Below are 14,728 nucleotides of genomic sequence, written 5' to 3'. Positions count from 1 at the left end.
TGCCAAAAATAGTGATGTCAGGAATGGATTAATGTGGTTAACTGGATATGAGCATAGAGTAAAATGCAACATTTTAGGCTACACGTGTGAGGTCCCAACCAGGCTCCTTCCTCATTCTTTTATACAGCTTCCCTCTGCAGATGCTATTTTAGACTGCGTTGATTAGCAGACCTATAAATAATCCACCTATTGACAATGAGAAAGTCAACAGGCTTATCGTAAAAGGGAAACCGGAGATAAACATGTGAGAGCGTGTAGCCTAATGGGTGTGCTCTATGAAATGGTGTGCATCAGTCATAGTTCTGGGCTGGTGGCATCCCTCTTCATCCAGATTCATCAAAGTGCTATAGGCCTACACGCAGCATTGGTCCATATAGTCCATATACTTCTCCTTAGCCTTAAAGGGACATTTCACCGCTGGAAGAAACTGCAGTCACTCAATCTTAATTGCGACCATAGTAGGTCCAATTTTCCATGAAGACCTGCATCTCCTGTCCGTCCCTCCGTTAGTTAGTTACCCATGGCTCATAAGTCACGCCTCATGACATCACACCTCCATATATGGTTACACCTCGTGACATCACCGTGACTGGCGTGACATCACGCTTCCATATATGGTCACGCCTCGTGACATCACGCCTCATGGTCACACCTCGTGACATCACACCTCGTGACATCACACCTCGTGACACGTCACGCCACCATATGGCCATCTCCATATATGAAGATCATGACACTGACCTCATCTAACCTGGATAACCATACATGGAGAAGACATCCAGTCTTCTCCATGTATCACCTAGATCTGCATATATGGAGCCGGCCAGCAACTCTACATGTGACCCTTACATCTCCATATATGGAGCTGACCTGTTCTGACATTCCATATATCCTTCCCCACCCGTCCTTCCTGTTTTGACATTCCACATGATCTGATCGACCTCATCAAACCCTGCATACTCAAGACACGCTCCATATATGGCCAGTACAGAATTCATTCCATATGTTGTCTGACCCCCCATGCCAAAGCGCCAACACTCGCCCAGCAGTCTGCCGTCACCCAGGCGGATGTGCGCACGCAAACTCGCCCTTTAGGGTGAGGTCGCTTCTCGCCCTCAAGGCGTCTCACTGGTAGTATTTGTAGTAACAGTAGCACAATTTGAAATTTGCACCATATGGCCAGAGAAATAATGAAGTCTATGGGTCGTTTGCACCAAGAAAGATTAAGCCTTAATCTGGTTTAAATCAAGGTTCATCTATTAATCCAGTTGCACCAAACTTTAAACCTAGTTTTCACTAATCCAGTTTAGTTTTAAACCATCCTTTTAATCTTGGTTTTGTTTTTTTAATCTTGGTTTTAATTTTCACAGTAAACCTGGATTAATGTCAATCCTGTTGCACCACTACTTTAAACTTTGATTTAAGTATCAATAAGGGATTAATTATTTTAAATGAAAACAACATGTTTATACGTCTGTTGGTTATTTTTTTAGCGAGCGAGACGGTTTTTATTATCATATATATTTTTGCTGCAGGCACTATAATTTAATTTAAACATTCTCAAATATGAATGAAATAGTAACGCTAATGATGCTCACGACTGCTGCTGTTTATTTACAGCGCAAAACCAAGATGGCGGACACACAACAAAGTTTAATCCATTAATTAATCACAGTTTAATGGATTTTAATCACAGGTTAAGGATTTAATCACAGATCTGTTAAGCAATGCTTAAAATTAAGTGGTGCGACACAACTCGAATTAAAATTAATCCTTGATCAACAAATCCTTGATTAACACTAAACTAAGCTTTATTTAATCTTTCTTGGTGCAAACGACCCTATGTGTTTGACTATAGGGTTTGACTGGATTGCTGAATTCCTACAATGCCCATAATGCTTTAGTGCACTTAATTCACCTCCTTGTGGAGAGGGTGGAGGCTGCATGGAGGTGTGTCTTTGTAGTCCAGGAAGTAAGTGAGACCCCATTTTCTTGACAGGTTTTTGGTCATGAACATGGCATCATGACTAAAATATAAACAAAACATATTACACACATAAAACCCCCCAGGAAAGTGTTTCTTGTGTCCTAAACATCATTAAAATAAGCTCTGGTTGCAAAAGGGGTGAAGTGGCCCTTTAAGGACCAGAGCTATATAGCCTACTTGTACTTACTCATTTAAAGTGATTAAATAGAGATTGTCATGCTATCTTAACTAATTTTGCTGCAGGGACCCACTCAAGGACCCCCAGGGGGTCCCCACAAAGACGTAACACAGAAGAATATTATCACTAATAAATTATTAATTTATACAATTTCAATCTAGAACTTAAACAACATGGATGGAACAGGTAAAAGGAAGAGGAACCAGTTGGTATTGGTAACCAACACTCGATCCAAATATATTTTACTCCAAATGCAAATGGACCTGCAAGGATCCATTGGTTTAATTTTACCTCAAGAGTAAAACGAGTAAACATCTCTACACAATTAGCCTAGAGAATGTAGAAGAATTGTTATTTTGATCAACATTTGCCTGTTATCTCCCTTCTAATGGACTGGTACCACTTCAATTCAGCATGGAATTGTGAACAAAATCTTATCCAACAACAAAACATTAAGGTCTGAGAGGCTAAAACCCCCCATAGACATTATTATACACCTATATGGCTACACCTGATTGTTTGAAAATTGTATTAACAGTTTGAGTTTGCAGAATGGGTACAGATACAGTTCAAATTAATACAAAATATGCTATAAAGAGGATAAAACCAGAAAAAGCACTATGACTTAATTGGGTCCTCCATTTTCAATTCATCAAACAATTAATGATGCATGTGTGTTGACATGAGTCCAGTGATTAATAAGAGAGTGAATAGGTCAACAAGCAATTAACGCAGAAGGAAGGAGGGTCCAGGGATATGTCATGATGTGTGCGCCACACACGCTCTCACAGACTCAATGTCTGTCTGCCACCTGTAGGCTACATGATACAGCTGCAGTGTGCACGACAAACCAGCGATATTATTTCTGTATGCTGTTACTGCCGTTTTGTAATAATAACCTATATCAAAGATTAGCCTATACGTGAATGGTGAAGCAACAGCCCGCGTGCTGCTGAAATTGGAGAACTGCTCTGTCTGCTCAGTTTGAGGTGAGAGACTCAACTGAACTGAACGAACCTGCAGCAAAATCTGACTTTCATGAATATAAACTCTCTTAAAAAAGAGAGAATCTTTATCCGTTTTCTGATATTAGGCTATTAGGCATGGGTGAATCAATGACGAGATCTCCATGTGGATTCTCCGTGTGGATTCCCGGCGAATTAGTGCATATAGTTTTTCTTCTGGAGTTGGTGTATTCCCAGGTGAGTTAGCCTACTGTTTGATGCCTTTTATAGCCTACAACAGAAACTTTGCACCCTTTGTCTTGTGAAAAATATGATACGATTTAGAAAGCCCACCAGTACCAGTGACATGATCGGAAAATCTAAATGTATAATAGCTGCATGTTTTGCTTCTTATCATCAGAACGTGCCATTTCACACTTTCAAGTTTCAACCTTTCTTTCTCCACATTTCTTTAATTCCAGTGTTTGCTGGTACAAGCTGTTCCTCCTGAATGTGATCCCTACTATATTTTCCTCCAAGATGAAGTAGACTGTATAGAACTACTGAAACTCAACAGAAGCACGACAAGCTCGGGGAAAGGCAAGCAAGTTATATGAAACCAATATGCCTCAGCTTTATGATAAAAGTGAATAAATAATGAATAAAGTATCTTATGCTATGGGGCTATCATATAGTTTATAGGGGGAGGCAAAATAGGTGAAAAACGTGGGTGTGAATTATTTTAAACATATTCCTAAAATAAATAAATAATGGAGCTGGGAACTTGTCCTTTAGTCAACACATTCCTGGGACATGTGAGAATGGTCCAGTAAAAAAAGAAGAAAAAAAAGAACCATTGTGGGTGTATGGGATTTTTCTCTATCACTATATATCACTAATCACGGGTGAAATATTCACTAACACTTGCCTATAAAAACCAGGGATGTGGGCAGGTAAACATGATGTCACTGAGCATCATGAAGGTACTGAAAGACCCACCCACCTCAGACATCAGCAACATTATTGTCCGGGGATAGGCTATAAGATAAGGGGATATAAGAATAAGATAGCTTTGGATTCAGTGTTAATTTTGACACCAAATTCTGATTTAGTCTTCTTAGTCTTGTCTTTTGAATAGCATGCCATCTAGTTTTAGTCCTATTTTAGTCATCTGAAATTGTTTAGTCTTAGTCGACTAAATCATATCAAAATCTTATGTGTTTTAGTCTCAGTGTTAATTTTGACAGCACATTCTGATTTATTCTTAGTAATACCCTATTGGCCTGAATATAAGAATATTTTTTCCAATGGAAATATCCTGAAAAAATGGGTCGTATTATAATCAGGGACTAGACTATTTGACATTCAATGTTCTTTTTCCACAAATGAGTCTTGAAAAATGGGGGTCGTTTTATAATCAGAGATTCAGAGTCGTCTTATATTCGGGACAATACGGTAGTTTAGTCTTAATCTGGTTTTAGTCAAAAAAATTAACATCAGCTATACATCTCATACAACAAGCATGCATCAATGTTGTATGCTAGATGTAAAGGTGTGAGTCGGGCCTTAGGGTGCACTCACACGGTTAATGCAATTCTCTGTGCTCGTTGGGTGTTGTGTCATGGCCGCCCAGCGGCCCAATGCATTTCCAATGGAGGTCACATGGTTTGACACAACATTGTGTTGTGTGAGGGGGAGGGGCGCATTCGACTGCGCCCCTCCCCCTCATACAACACAATGTTGTGTCAAACCATGTGACCTCCATTGGAAATGCATTGGGCGGCCATGACACAACACAGCATTGATCCAACGAGCACCAGAATTGCATTAAAGGTGTGAGCTCAGCCTTTTAGGGTGCACTCACACGGTTCATGCAATTCTCTGTGCTCGTTGGGTGTTGTGTCATGGCCGCCCAGCGGCCCAATGCATTTCCAATGGAGGTCACATGGTTTGACCCAACATTGTGTTGTGTGAGGGGGAGGGGCGCAGTCGTCCGCCCCTCCCCCTCACACAACACAATGTTGGGTCAAACCATGTGACCTCCATTGGCAATACATTGGGCGGCCATGACACAACACAACATGCATCCAACGAGCATCCAACGAGCACAGAATTGCATGAAAGGTGTGAGCTCAGCCTTAGGGTGCACTCACACGGTTCATGCAATTCTCTGTGCTCGTTGGGTGTTGTGTCATGGCCGCCCAGCGGCCCAATGCATTTCCAATGGAGGTCACATGGTTTGACCCAACATTGTGTTGTGTGAGGGGGAGGGGCGCAGTCGTCCGCCCCTCCCCCTCACACAACACAATGTTGGGTCAAACCATGTGACCTCCATTGGAAATGCATTGGGCCGCTGGGCGGCCATGACACAACACCCAACGAGCACCCAACGAGCACAGAGAATTGCATGAAAGGTGTGAGCTCAGCCTTAGGCTGAGCTCACACCTTTCATGCAATTCTCTGCTCGTTGGATGCATGTTGTGTTGTGTCATGGCCGCCCAATGTATTGCCAATGGAGGTCACATGGTTTGACCCAACATTGTGTTGTTTGAGGGGGAGGGGCGCACGACTGCGCCCCTCCCCCTCACACAACACAATGTTGGGTCAAACCATGTGACCTCCATTGGAAATGCATTGGGCCGCTGGGCGGCCATGACACAACACCCAACGAGCACAGAGAATTGCATGAAAGGTGTGAGCTCAGCCTTAGGCCTAGTTCACACCTACACAACAAATGTTTGGTCCGTGTGTGATGCCTGATTGCTTTTTGATTGCTGCTCCAATTCATTTTCAATGGGAGTCACATGGTTTGACCAAACATTTTTGTTTGATGAGGGGGGAGCAATCATTAATCAGCGATCAAACACAAATGTTTGATCAAACCATGTGACTCCCATTGGAAAAGCATTGTGGTGGCCCAAAAAAACAAAAAAACGACCAAACATTGCTTGATTGGTGTTTGGTACGTGTGAATGAGGCCTTAGGGTGCACTCACACGGTTAATGCAATTCTCTGTGCTCGTTGGATCAATGCTGTGTTGTGTCATGGCCGCCCAATGCATTTCCAATGGAGGTCACATGGTTTGAGGGGGAGGGGCGCATTCGTGCGCCCCTCCCCCTGTGTGAGTGCACCCTTACAGTACAAAAGTATTGGCATCAAAATGTACTTTACCAAAAGTAAAAGTATTCATTATGCAGAATGTCCCATTTCAAGTTTTCAAAAGTAGGCCTATAAAAAACATCTTTTGAAAATAGCAGATCTACAAGCTCGCAACGCATTGTGAGCTTGTAGATCGGCTATTGTCAAATGGCCGAAATGTATATAGGGCTGAAGTGGTTAATGTACGTTTTGTAATAATAACCAAAAGTAACTAGTAACTAGTAAGTATAGTTTTCAAACAATTGTTGCAAAGTAAAAGTACAATATTTGCCTCTGAGATGTAGTGGAGTAGAAGTAAAAGTATTGGAAATTTGATCCAGTAATGTACAAATACCTCAAGTAAAAATTGTACTTAAGTACAGTACTTATCGTTACTTTCCACCACTGCTCTTTAGAAGCCTGGAGAGACGGAGAAGAACTATGATTAATATAACGCACCATAACCGTTCTGCTCCTGGCGGGCTATGGTCATTTTCGCCTAACGTGATCAGAGAGAAAGCAATGTACCATCTCCGATTACAGCAGGAGGTAATAACATAAACTGTCAACTAATTTGATTTGGGACACAGAAAACTTATGTTGCTATGGTTTTCCCTCCTGGGTTGGTAGAAAATATGAGAGAATGTGGTGGTGAGAATTGTGTTTGAATTGGTTGAATCAGTGAAAGTATTATTGGTTTGTTGTCTTATTAAGCGTTTGATATTTCATTTTGCTCATGAGACTGGGGATCCGCTGTCCAGCAGATATGGCTATAATAATACCATGTGTTGAGTGTGTATGGTTTAATTATTACCTAAGGCTGTACAAGAAAGCATGACATGTTTGTGTAAAATTTCACTTGGTTTAATAGGCCGATCCATTTGCTCAACAATACCCTAATTTTCATACCCATCTAGTGACAGAATTTTGACAACATTCTGATATTTTGGGATTTTGTGTATGACCTACAGTCCTACACTGCAGGAAGATGAGCAAAGGCACTTTGGCAAGAGAGTAAAAATCAGAGAGACAGGCAATTTGCCTGACGCCAGAGCTGTCAGGATGCACAGCTCTGTAATTCATCCATGCGTGGTATACTGTTAAATAAAATATCAAAACAAAATCAAAGCAAAAAACCTTTTGAAGGTGACTGAGAAGGGAACTATCTTTAGAGGCAAACACATCGCACAGAGGAATTTGCATTTGTCTCTTTAGTTTTGTTAACGTGTGTTTGGGGCCAGCTGGCACCAGCCACCTTCAGTTGGGCCTATAAGTCATGCATTTGCTGTCTTAGTTTAGTATAACAGATTTGATGTTGGAACAAAAGAGACATAGCACAAAGTGATGTTTAAACTAAGTATCAAGATACATTTGTTTTTACAAAAGAAATATGTTTAGGGGAAGAATAAGGCCATTAAGTGGTGTGTATAGCATACATACTTTATTTCCCAAAACACGGCATATCCATTTTGAAAGACAAAAAGGAAGGTTAATGTCTATTATATGTTGCTTATCTCAGAGTGTCGAGGTCTTTGGGACCACTTGAACTGCTGGCCCCATGCTGTTGAAGGAGAGGTGGTGTCTCAACCCTGCCCCAAGTTCCTACACACTACAGGTTAGTGGTGACTGGATATACTTCCTACTGTAGTGTATGAGTGTCCTGTCGGTGACCTTACACACTAAACTGCACTAAACTGAGCCGATTCTACAAATGCCTTCTAAGCCAGTAGTTCTCTAGTCCCTCGAGACAGACTGTTGCCGCTGTTTTTCCTTTGTTTTGCCAAAAAATCTGGGTTCCCAGATTGGTAGTTCTCAAACCTTTTTGTGCCAAGGACCACCAAATTGGTATATATGGTCGCTGACCCCGATCTAAAAATGTCCAGAAGAGAAGATTTGTGTTAAAAAATTAAAAATTGTTCAAACATTTTCAAACAATAACAGTAGATGTAGTGTACAAATTTGTACACTTTTGGAGTTGGATGTGGATGAATTAACACTTGTTGGATGTACTTTGTATACTGTAATAATAAAAAATAAAAAAGCAGACCAAAAAGCAGCATCTATGTAAGCATTGTTGAGAAAAATGAGTTGATCTCTGCTTAAAGTATTTTGTTTGTGCAGAAGAGGACAGTACATTATAAGCAGCCTTAAAGCGAAGTAAATTTGTTGAAATGGATTCTAAACACTACACATAACACTTGACATTTAAAATTGATAGCCTACTGCTATGCTCAACAGCACAGGGTGCAGGGCACCGTTTGCTGTGAGAAAAGTAAAAAATCACACCTGTGTGAACTGAGTGGTGCAAGGTCTTATATAGCCTGATCAGCTGTGGTCTGACGTCACACACTAACCATAGCAACCATGCTCACCTGTACGTGGCCCCATGTACAGGTACACACATGTACATAGACACATAGATACAGACAAAGCTGGTTATTGGAGTGGTTTGCACCACTCAAAAATCACACCCGTGTGAAGTGAGGGGCGCTAATATATTAAAGTCTAACTCATGTTGATTAGGTAATGTAATGGTGATGTAAAACAAACGGCGACAAAACAAACATTAAATTCTCTTTATTGTTAATGGCATTTAATGTTTGTGTTAGGGACAAGATGACGTACATTTTCATTGTCAATGGCGTTTTTAAAACAAACATTGAACTAAAGACAGACATTAAACCCTCTTCATTGTCAATAGCGTTTTTAAAACAAACATTGAACTAAAACAAACATTAAACCTGTATATTAGGAGGGGCTTGCGCCCCTCAAAAATCACACGTGTGGTGGCGCTCTTATCTTATCATGATGTAACATCGATTTTCTCGTCCACAATCCACATATGATGTACATTCTCCATTCATTGTCAATGGGAATTACATCTTTGTGTAGGACGACAATAGCCGACTTGCTCGTCCACATATGACGTCACATACATTCTCCATTCATTGTTTGTGTAAGACGAAAATCTACACTAATAGCTGAATATAGGAGGGGCTAGCACCCCTCAAAAAGCACACCTGTGTGAAGTGAGGGGCGCTCTTATCATCATACGTCATCATCATACATCATCTCATTCTGGCCAATCACAATTTGCTTCCTCACTCTTGTCTTCAGTGTTTGTGTTTACACAAACCCTCAAAGCTGAACATATAGGAGGGGCTAGCGCCCCTCAAAAATCACACTTGTGTGAAGTGAGGGGTGCTCTTATCTTCATACATCATCATACATCACATTCCGTGCTCAGTCAATCAAATCATCACAAATGTAATTCCAGCCAATCACAATTTGCGTCCTCACTTTTCCGTCTTCACTTTTCTGCCCTCACTTTTAGCCTCAATATGTACTTTGCTCAGCCAATCAAATCATTGAGGGGTGATCAGCCAATCACAAGCCAATGTTTGTGTTCACACAAACTTGGAAAGATGGGCATAGGATAGGCTAACCTAAAGCCCCTCAAAAATCACACTCATGTGAAGTAAGGGGCTTATCATCATGCATCGTCATACATCACATTCCGTGCTCAGCCAATCAGCTGAGCAGAGCACATGCCGTACTCATACACTCACAAAGCTGTGCATAGGAGGGGCTACCTGACGCCCCTCAAAACAAAACAAAAACACTGAAATCCATTTGAATATCCCTCCATTTAGATGTTCATTTGAATATATTATTTAAGCTATGTAGGAAAACCTAAAAGGCATAATGTCAGAGTCCCTCCTTATTTTCTTCTGTCCTCCAACATGTTAGCATATCACATAAAACCATGCGTAATCATTCTCCAAGCATTCCCCAAGGGTCCTCTCACTTCAGAATTTTGTGTTCGCAATTCTTTATGGGATCACATGGGATAGGTCTATTTGTACTATAAGTTTAAGTGTAACAGATATGCCTGTATATTTAAATGAAATATAGCCCAGCCACTGAAGAATATTTCTCCTGTCTCGCTCTCCAGGGAGAGTGTTTAAAAATTGCACAGAACACGGCTGGACAGAACCATACCCTCCCCACGAGATAGCCTGCGAGTTTGGCTTCAATGACAGTCTCTCTGAGGTAAGCTACTATGGTTTCACTGGTACGTAACACTACTTATGACACCTGTGTCCATACTGTCAGAGTATAATGTGTTAATATTTAGCTTTCAGCATGAGCACAGGTTTAAAAAGACAGGTGCCATTAAAAACACTGAATTCTGCTGATTGCAGCATAGAACTTCAATCTCCATGAATCGAAAGTTTATAATCTAAAACTTCCAGCTAGAGGTTCTCAACCTGGTCGCGAACCCCAGATTAGTTTGAGCCAAATCTGGGTTGAACGAACGGGTGAAGAGTCTTGTTCAGGAGGAGCACACATGGGCCCGCCATACACTAATTCAATCCTAGAATTGGTTGTATATCAATAGAGAATAATGGATCTACCAGCTCATAACGTGTCACACTGTGAGCTGTGAGCTTTTATTTAAGTTATTTTTTAAATAATAGCATTATTTTCCACTATTTCTTAACGTTTTTGAGAACTGTTTTAAATCTTAAAGATGGAGTTCCGTGATTTTTGTACTTTTTTCTGTTTTGTATGTGTATGGAGTTAACATTACTCTAATAGATAGATAGATAGGTGTGGTTAGAATATTGAAATATGTCTTCCCAATGTATTTTTGGTTTCTCAAAAAGCCCAATCGAGGCTGAGGTCAAAAGGCCCAATCGAAATGACAGTGATATAGTGACATAGCAATATCATCCCCTCCACTAACCCCTCCCCCTTTATCATACAACAACAGCTGTGGGTGTGGCTTCAGTTCAGGTGGATGATGGATCACCACCCATCACCACCCACCAGGCAAAACAGGCATACTTAATGAACTGGTTGGTGACTGTGACCACATAAACACATCATTTTAACACTTTCTGTACACTTTTTTGAAAATAAATCTTTCTCCTAGTATAATCATAGTACCTGATGATCATGTTTTAGGGGGGAAAAAACACATCACCCCATCTTTAAATGATTCTAAGCCCAGCCACTTAGAACAACAACAAAAATGTACATGATTGACAAAGAAATGCATATGCGTGATTTTTGTTTTGTACATACAGTATTTGTCAAAAGGATAAAACACTCCAGAGCTTATTTCCACTGTGGTCCTTTGAACTGTGAGGCTCATTCAACAACAGACCTATGGCCTTGCAGATGAGGTCATGTGAGGTTAACTTGTTGATGTTACGCAGATAGTTTTCAGTTTTCAGGCCTGATGACACACAAGACTCACAGAATGTTAATACAAAGTTTGATGCACCGTTTATTTTTAAGTTAAAATTTAGACAGATCCTTACTAGGGATGTCAACCGATAGTCCGTTAGTATATGAGAAAATGCTTAACAGCTTCCACCATGCACTATTACACACAGATTACTTTGAAATTTTCCTAAAATTTTCCTAAAGCTACATTTATTGTTACTACCACCACTACCACATACTGCCATTGCTTCATCTAAAATTACTACTGCAGTTACACCTACTACGATGATGATTTGTGAAACTTCTACAAGTTCCCCTTTTCCTCTTTTTTCCACATTTATGGTGGTTTATGTATTATGCATATGTCCGTACGGTATAACTGCTCAAGAAAGCTTGTTTTAACATCTGTGGTTTAGCATCATCCTACTAAGGAGTTTGTTCTTCCTTGACCCAGCTATGGACAATGTATCAGCTAAATTGTTTAGGACGCAGACAGTGAGTAATGTGAAGATAAGTGGGCTGAGATCCGAGCACATAAACATGGTGGATTTAGAGAACGTGGTTAATGATTCATTGAAGAGGATGAACAGCGTGACACATCCAGTTAGCAGAGAATCACTCAGTGAATCCCCTCCTCCTCCTCCTCACTGTGTTGCAGCGTGCTCATTATCCTTCCACTGCCTCGTGTGTCTCATTACTCCCTTTCTCTTACTTTTGTTTCATTTTGCAAACGGCAATAACTATAAAGCGTCAAAATTGTGTCATAGCCTTCATTATTATTATTTCCATTACTTTTTCCATTTCAAAGAGAGGATTTCAAATACATTGTCTAGATTAGATCACACAATAGAGAGAGACAGTGACCAATTACAAATTGTGACCAATTACAAATTGATATTTTCAAGTTGTGGCTCAGAGGTAAAAAGGCGAAGAAGATAAAAAAATAAAAATAAAAGTAGTTGAAGAGAGAAATGCATCGAATCCATGAGATGATGTAATTGCGAACGTTTCAATATCCCCATGCTAAAACGCTCCTGGCTCCATCGCCCACACTAGATCACCACTCTCAAGGTGCGCTGCTGCTCAGCTACAGTGCCGATTAATTAGGGCTGTAATGATATAATAATTCAGAAATCGAAGTATATCTTATCGATATGTAATCAGCAACACATCGTATTGTTTGTCTTTGTATCGGATCGTATAGTTTTGCAATGGAAATAATCACAATCAAATCGTTTTGCAATGCAAATGATCAATTATATCAATACTAAGTACTTGAGTTTAATTGATTTTCCATTCCATATAGCTAAACTTGGTCTATTGATAAATGTGTGTATTCTCTGTGTTCATGTCACGGTGCGGGTTTGTCCATATGTGTTCAAATACAATGTCCATGTATTTGCCATATGATTACTGTTTACTTAATTATTTCCATAATTATAATAAATGTCTCCCTTAAAACCAGCTCAGTGGTTTATAGTGGTTAGAGTGTCCGCCCTGAGACTGGGAGGTCGGTGTTCGATCCCCGGCCGGGTCATACCAAAGAAATGGGACCCAGTGCCTCCCTGCTTGGCACTCGGCATCAAGCGTTGGCCGAGCCATGAGGCCCATAGGGCAGAAGTCTATCTCCTGTTTCTGTAGTGTGAGGCAGCTTCATGTACAAGTACACACCCTGGACATGATGTAAATCATACCCCCGTAGTGATCTGGTTGTCGTCAGCTTCTCCTCCCAGCCTCTGCTGAGAGCAGTCTTCCTGCAGCGAGGACAGCAGTGCTTAACCGGTGTGATTTAATACATAGACAGTTTATACATCATCCACATTTTGAGTGGGGCTAGCCACTCCTATGCAGAGCTATTTGTGTACTGTATGTGTATGTGTGTGTACGTACGTGTATGTACATAGCTGCAACACCTCAAGTGGCCAGTAGAGCGCGCACACACACACACACACACACACACACACACACACACACACACACACACACACACACACACACACACACACACACACACACACACAGAGGCCAGGGAGTACAGTACAGTACAGTACAGTACAGTACAGTACAGTACAGTACAGTACAGTACAGTACAGTACAGTACAGCACCACTCACTTCAATTGGGTCTGATTTTGTTTTGTCTCCACCAGCTGAAGGCATGGGGAGAGTATGTTTTGCACTCCGTCCGTGTGTCCGTCCATCTGTTACCAGCTTCTCCGGCAATGTTGGCCCGGTTGATGCCAAACTGTGCACACAGTTTGTCTCCCTGGATGCCAACGACAAACTATCTATATAGTCATGTGATCTACTTCCCCATTTTCCATCCCCTCACGAGTGAGGGGAGGACGGAGAAGGAGATCAGCCGGGGGAATCGGAGCGGCAGGGGTGGTATTGCAGTCGCTGTACCGCACTCTTGTGACGAAAAGAGAGTTGAGCCAGAAGGCAAAGCTCTCTGTCTACCGAGCAATCTTCGTTCCTACTCTCACCTATGGTCATGAAGTGTGGGTCATGACCGAAAGAATAAGGTCGCGAATACAAGCGGCCGAAATGAGTTTTCTTCGACGGGTGGCTGGCATCTCCCTTAGAGATAGGGTGAGAAGTTCAGTCACACGAGAGAGACTCAGAGTAGAACCGCTGCTCCTTCGCCTGTAAAGGAGCCAGCTTAGGTGGTTCGGGCATCTGGTTAGGATGCCTCTCGGGCGTCTCCCTAGGGCACATCCCACTGGGAGGAGACCCCGGGGCAGACCAAGGCGCAGTTGGAGGAAACACATCGACTCACTGGCCTTGGAACGTCTCGGAATCCCCCAGGAGGAAGTCACTAATGTTGCTCTGGAGAGGGAAGTCTGGAGCACTCTGGTGGAGCTGTTGCCCCCGCGACCCGACTACGGATAAGCGGTTGAAGATGGATGGATGGATGGATGCCAGTTATGAGGCGCCACCATGAGGCCCATTTTGGCAAAACACATTTCTGTAGATTACTCGTACACATTTTATCCATACATCACACAAATCGGTATACACTATCTCCACAGTCATGTGATCAACATGTATCTGTCCGATTTCCCATATTCCATCCCGATTGGCTAAGATTGCCTTCCAAAGTTTGCAGTATTGGTCCATTTTGAACAAAATACCTCAAATCTTCAACACAGCGGGCGATTTCCGTGAAATTATGCACGCACATTCCCACTAGGCAGAGGAAGAAATGCCACTTAAAAAATTTAATCAGACTCATGGTGGCGCTATAA

The 14,728-nt window shown here is 41.5% G+C and overlaps 1 protein-coding gene across 1 annotated transcript in view; it reads left to right on the top strand.

The window, feature by feature from the left end:
• Positions 1-3,268: 3,268 nt before the first annotated feature.
• Positions 3,269-14,728, top strand: part of sctr (secretin receptor) — a gene marked incomplete at both ends in the record, with an annotated part of 19,881 nt that continues 8,421 nt past the window's right edge. The window contains 4 exon segments of the mRNA XM_079517745.1: positions 3,269-3,367; positions 3,592-3,709; positions 7,767-7,864; positions 10,208-10,300. Of these exon segments, the coding sequence (XP_079373871.1) occupies positions 3,269-3,367; positions 3,592-3,709; positions 7,767-7,864; positions 10,208-10,300 (408 nt within the window).

The sequence above is a fragment of the Electrona antarctica genome (genome assembly GCF_951216825.1).
Source record: "Electrona antarctica genome assembly, chromosome: 13".
In the NCBI taxonomy this organism is placed as follows: Eukaryota; Metazoa; Chordata; class Actinopteri; order Myctophiformes; family Myctophidae; genus Electrona; species Electrona antarctica.
The sequence above is the reverse complement of the archived record's forward strand: the minus strand, read 5'-3'. Positions and strand labels throughout refer to the sequence as shown.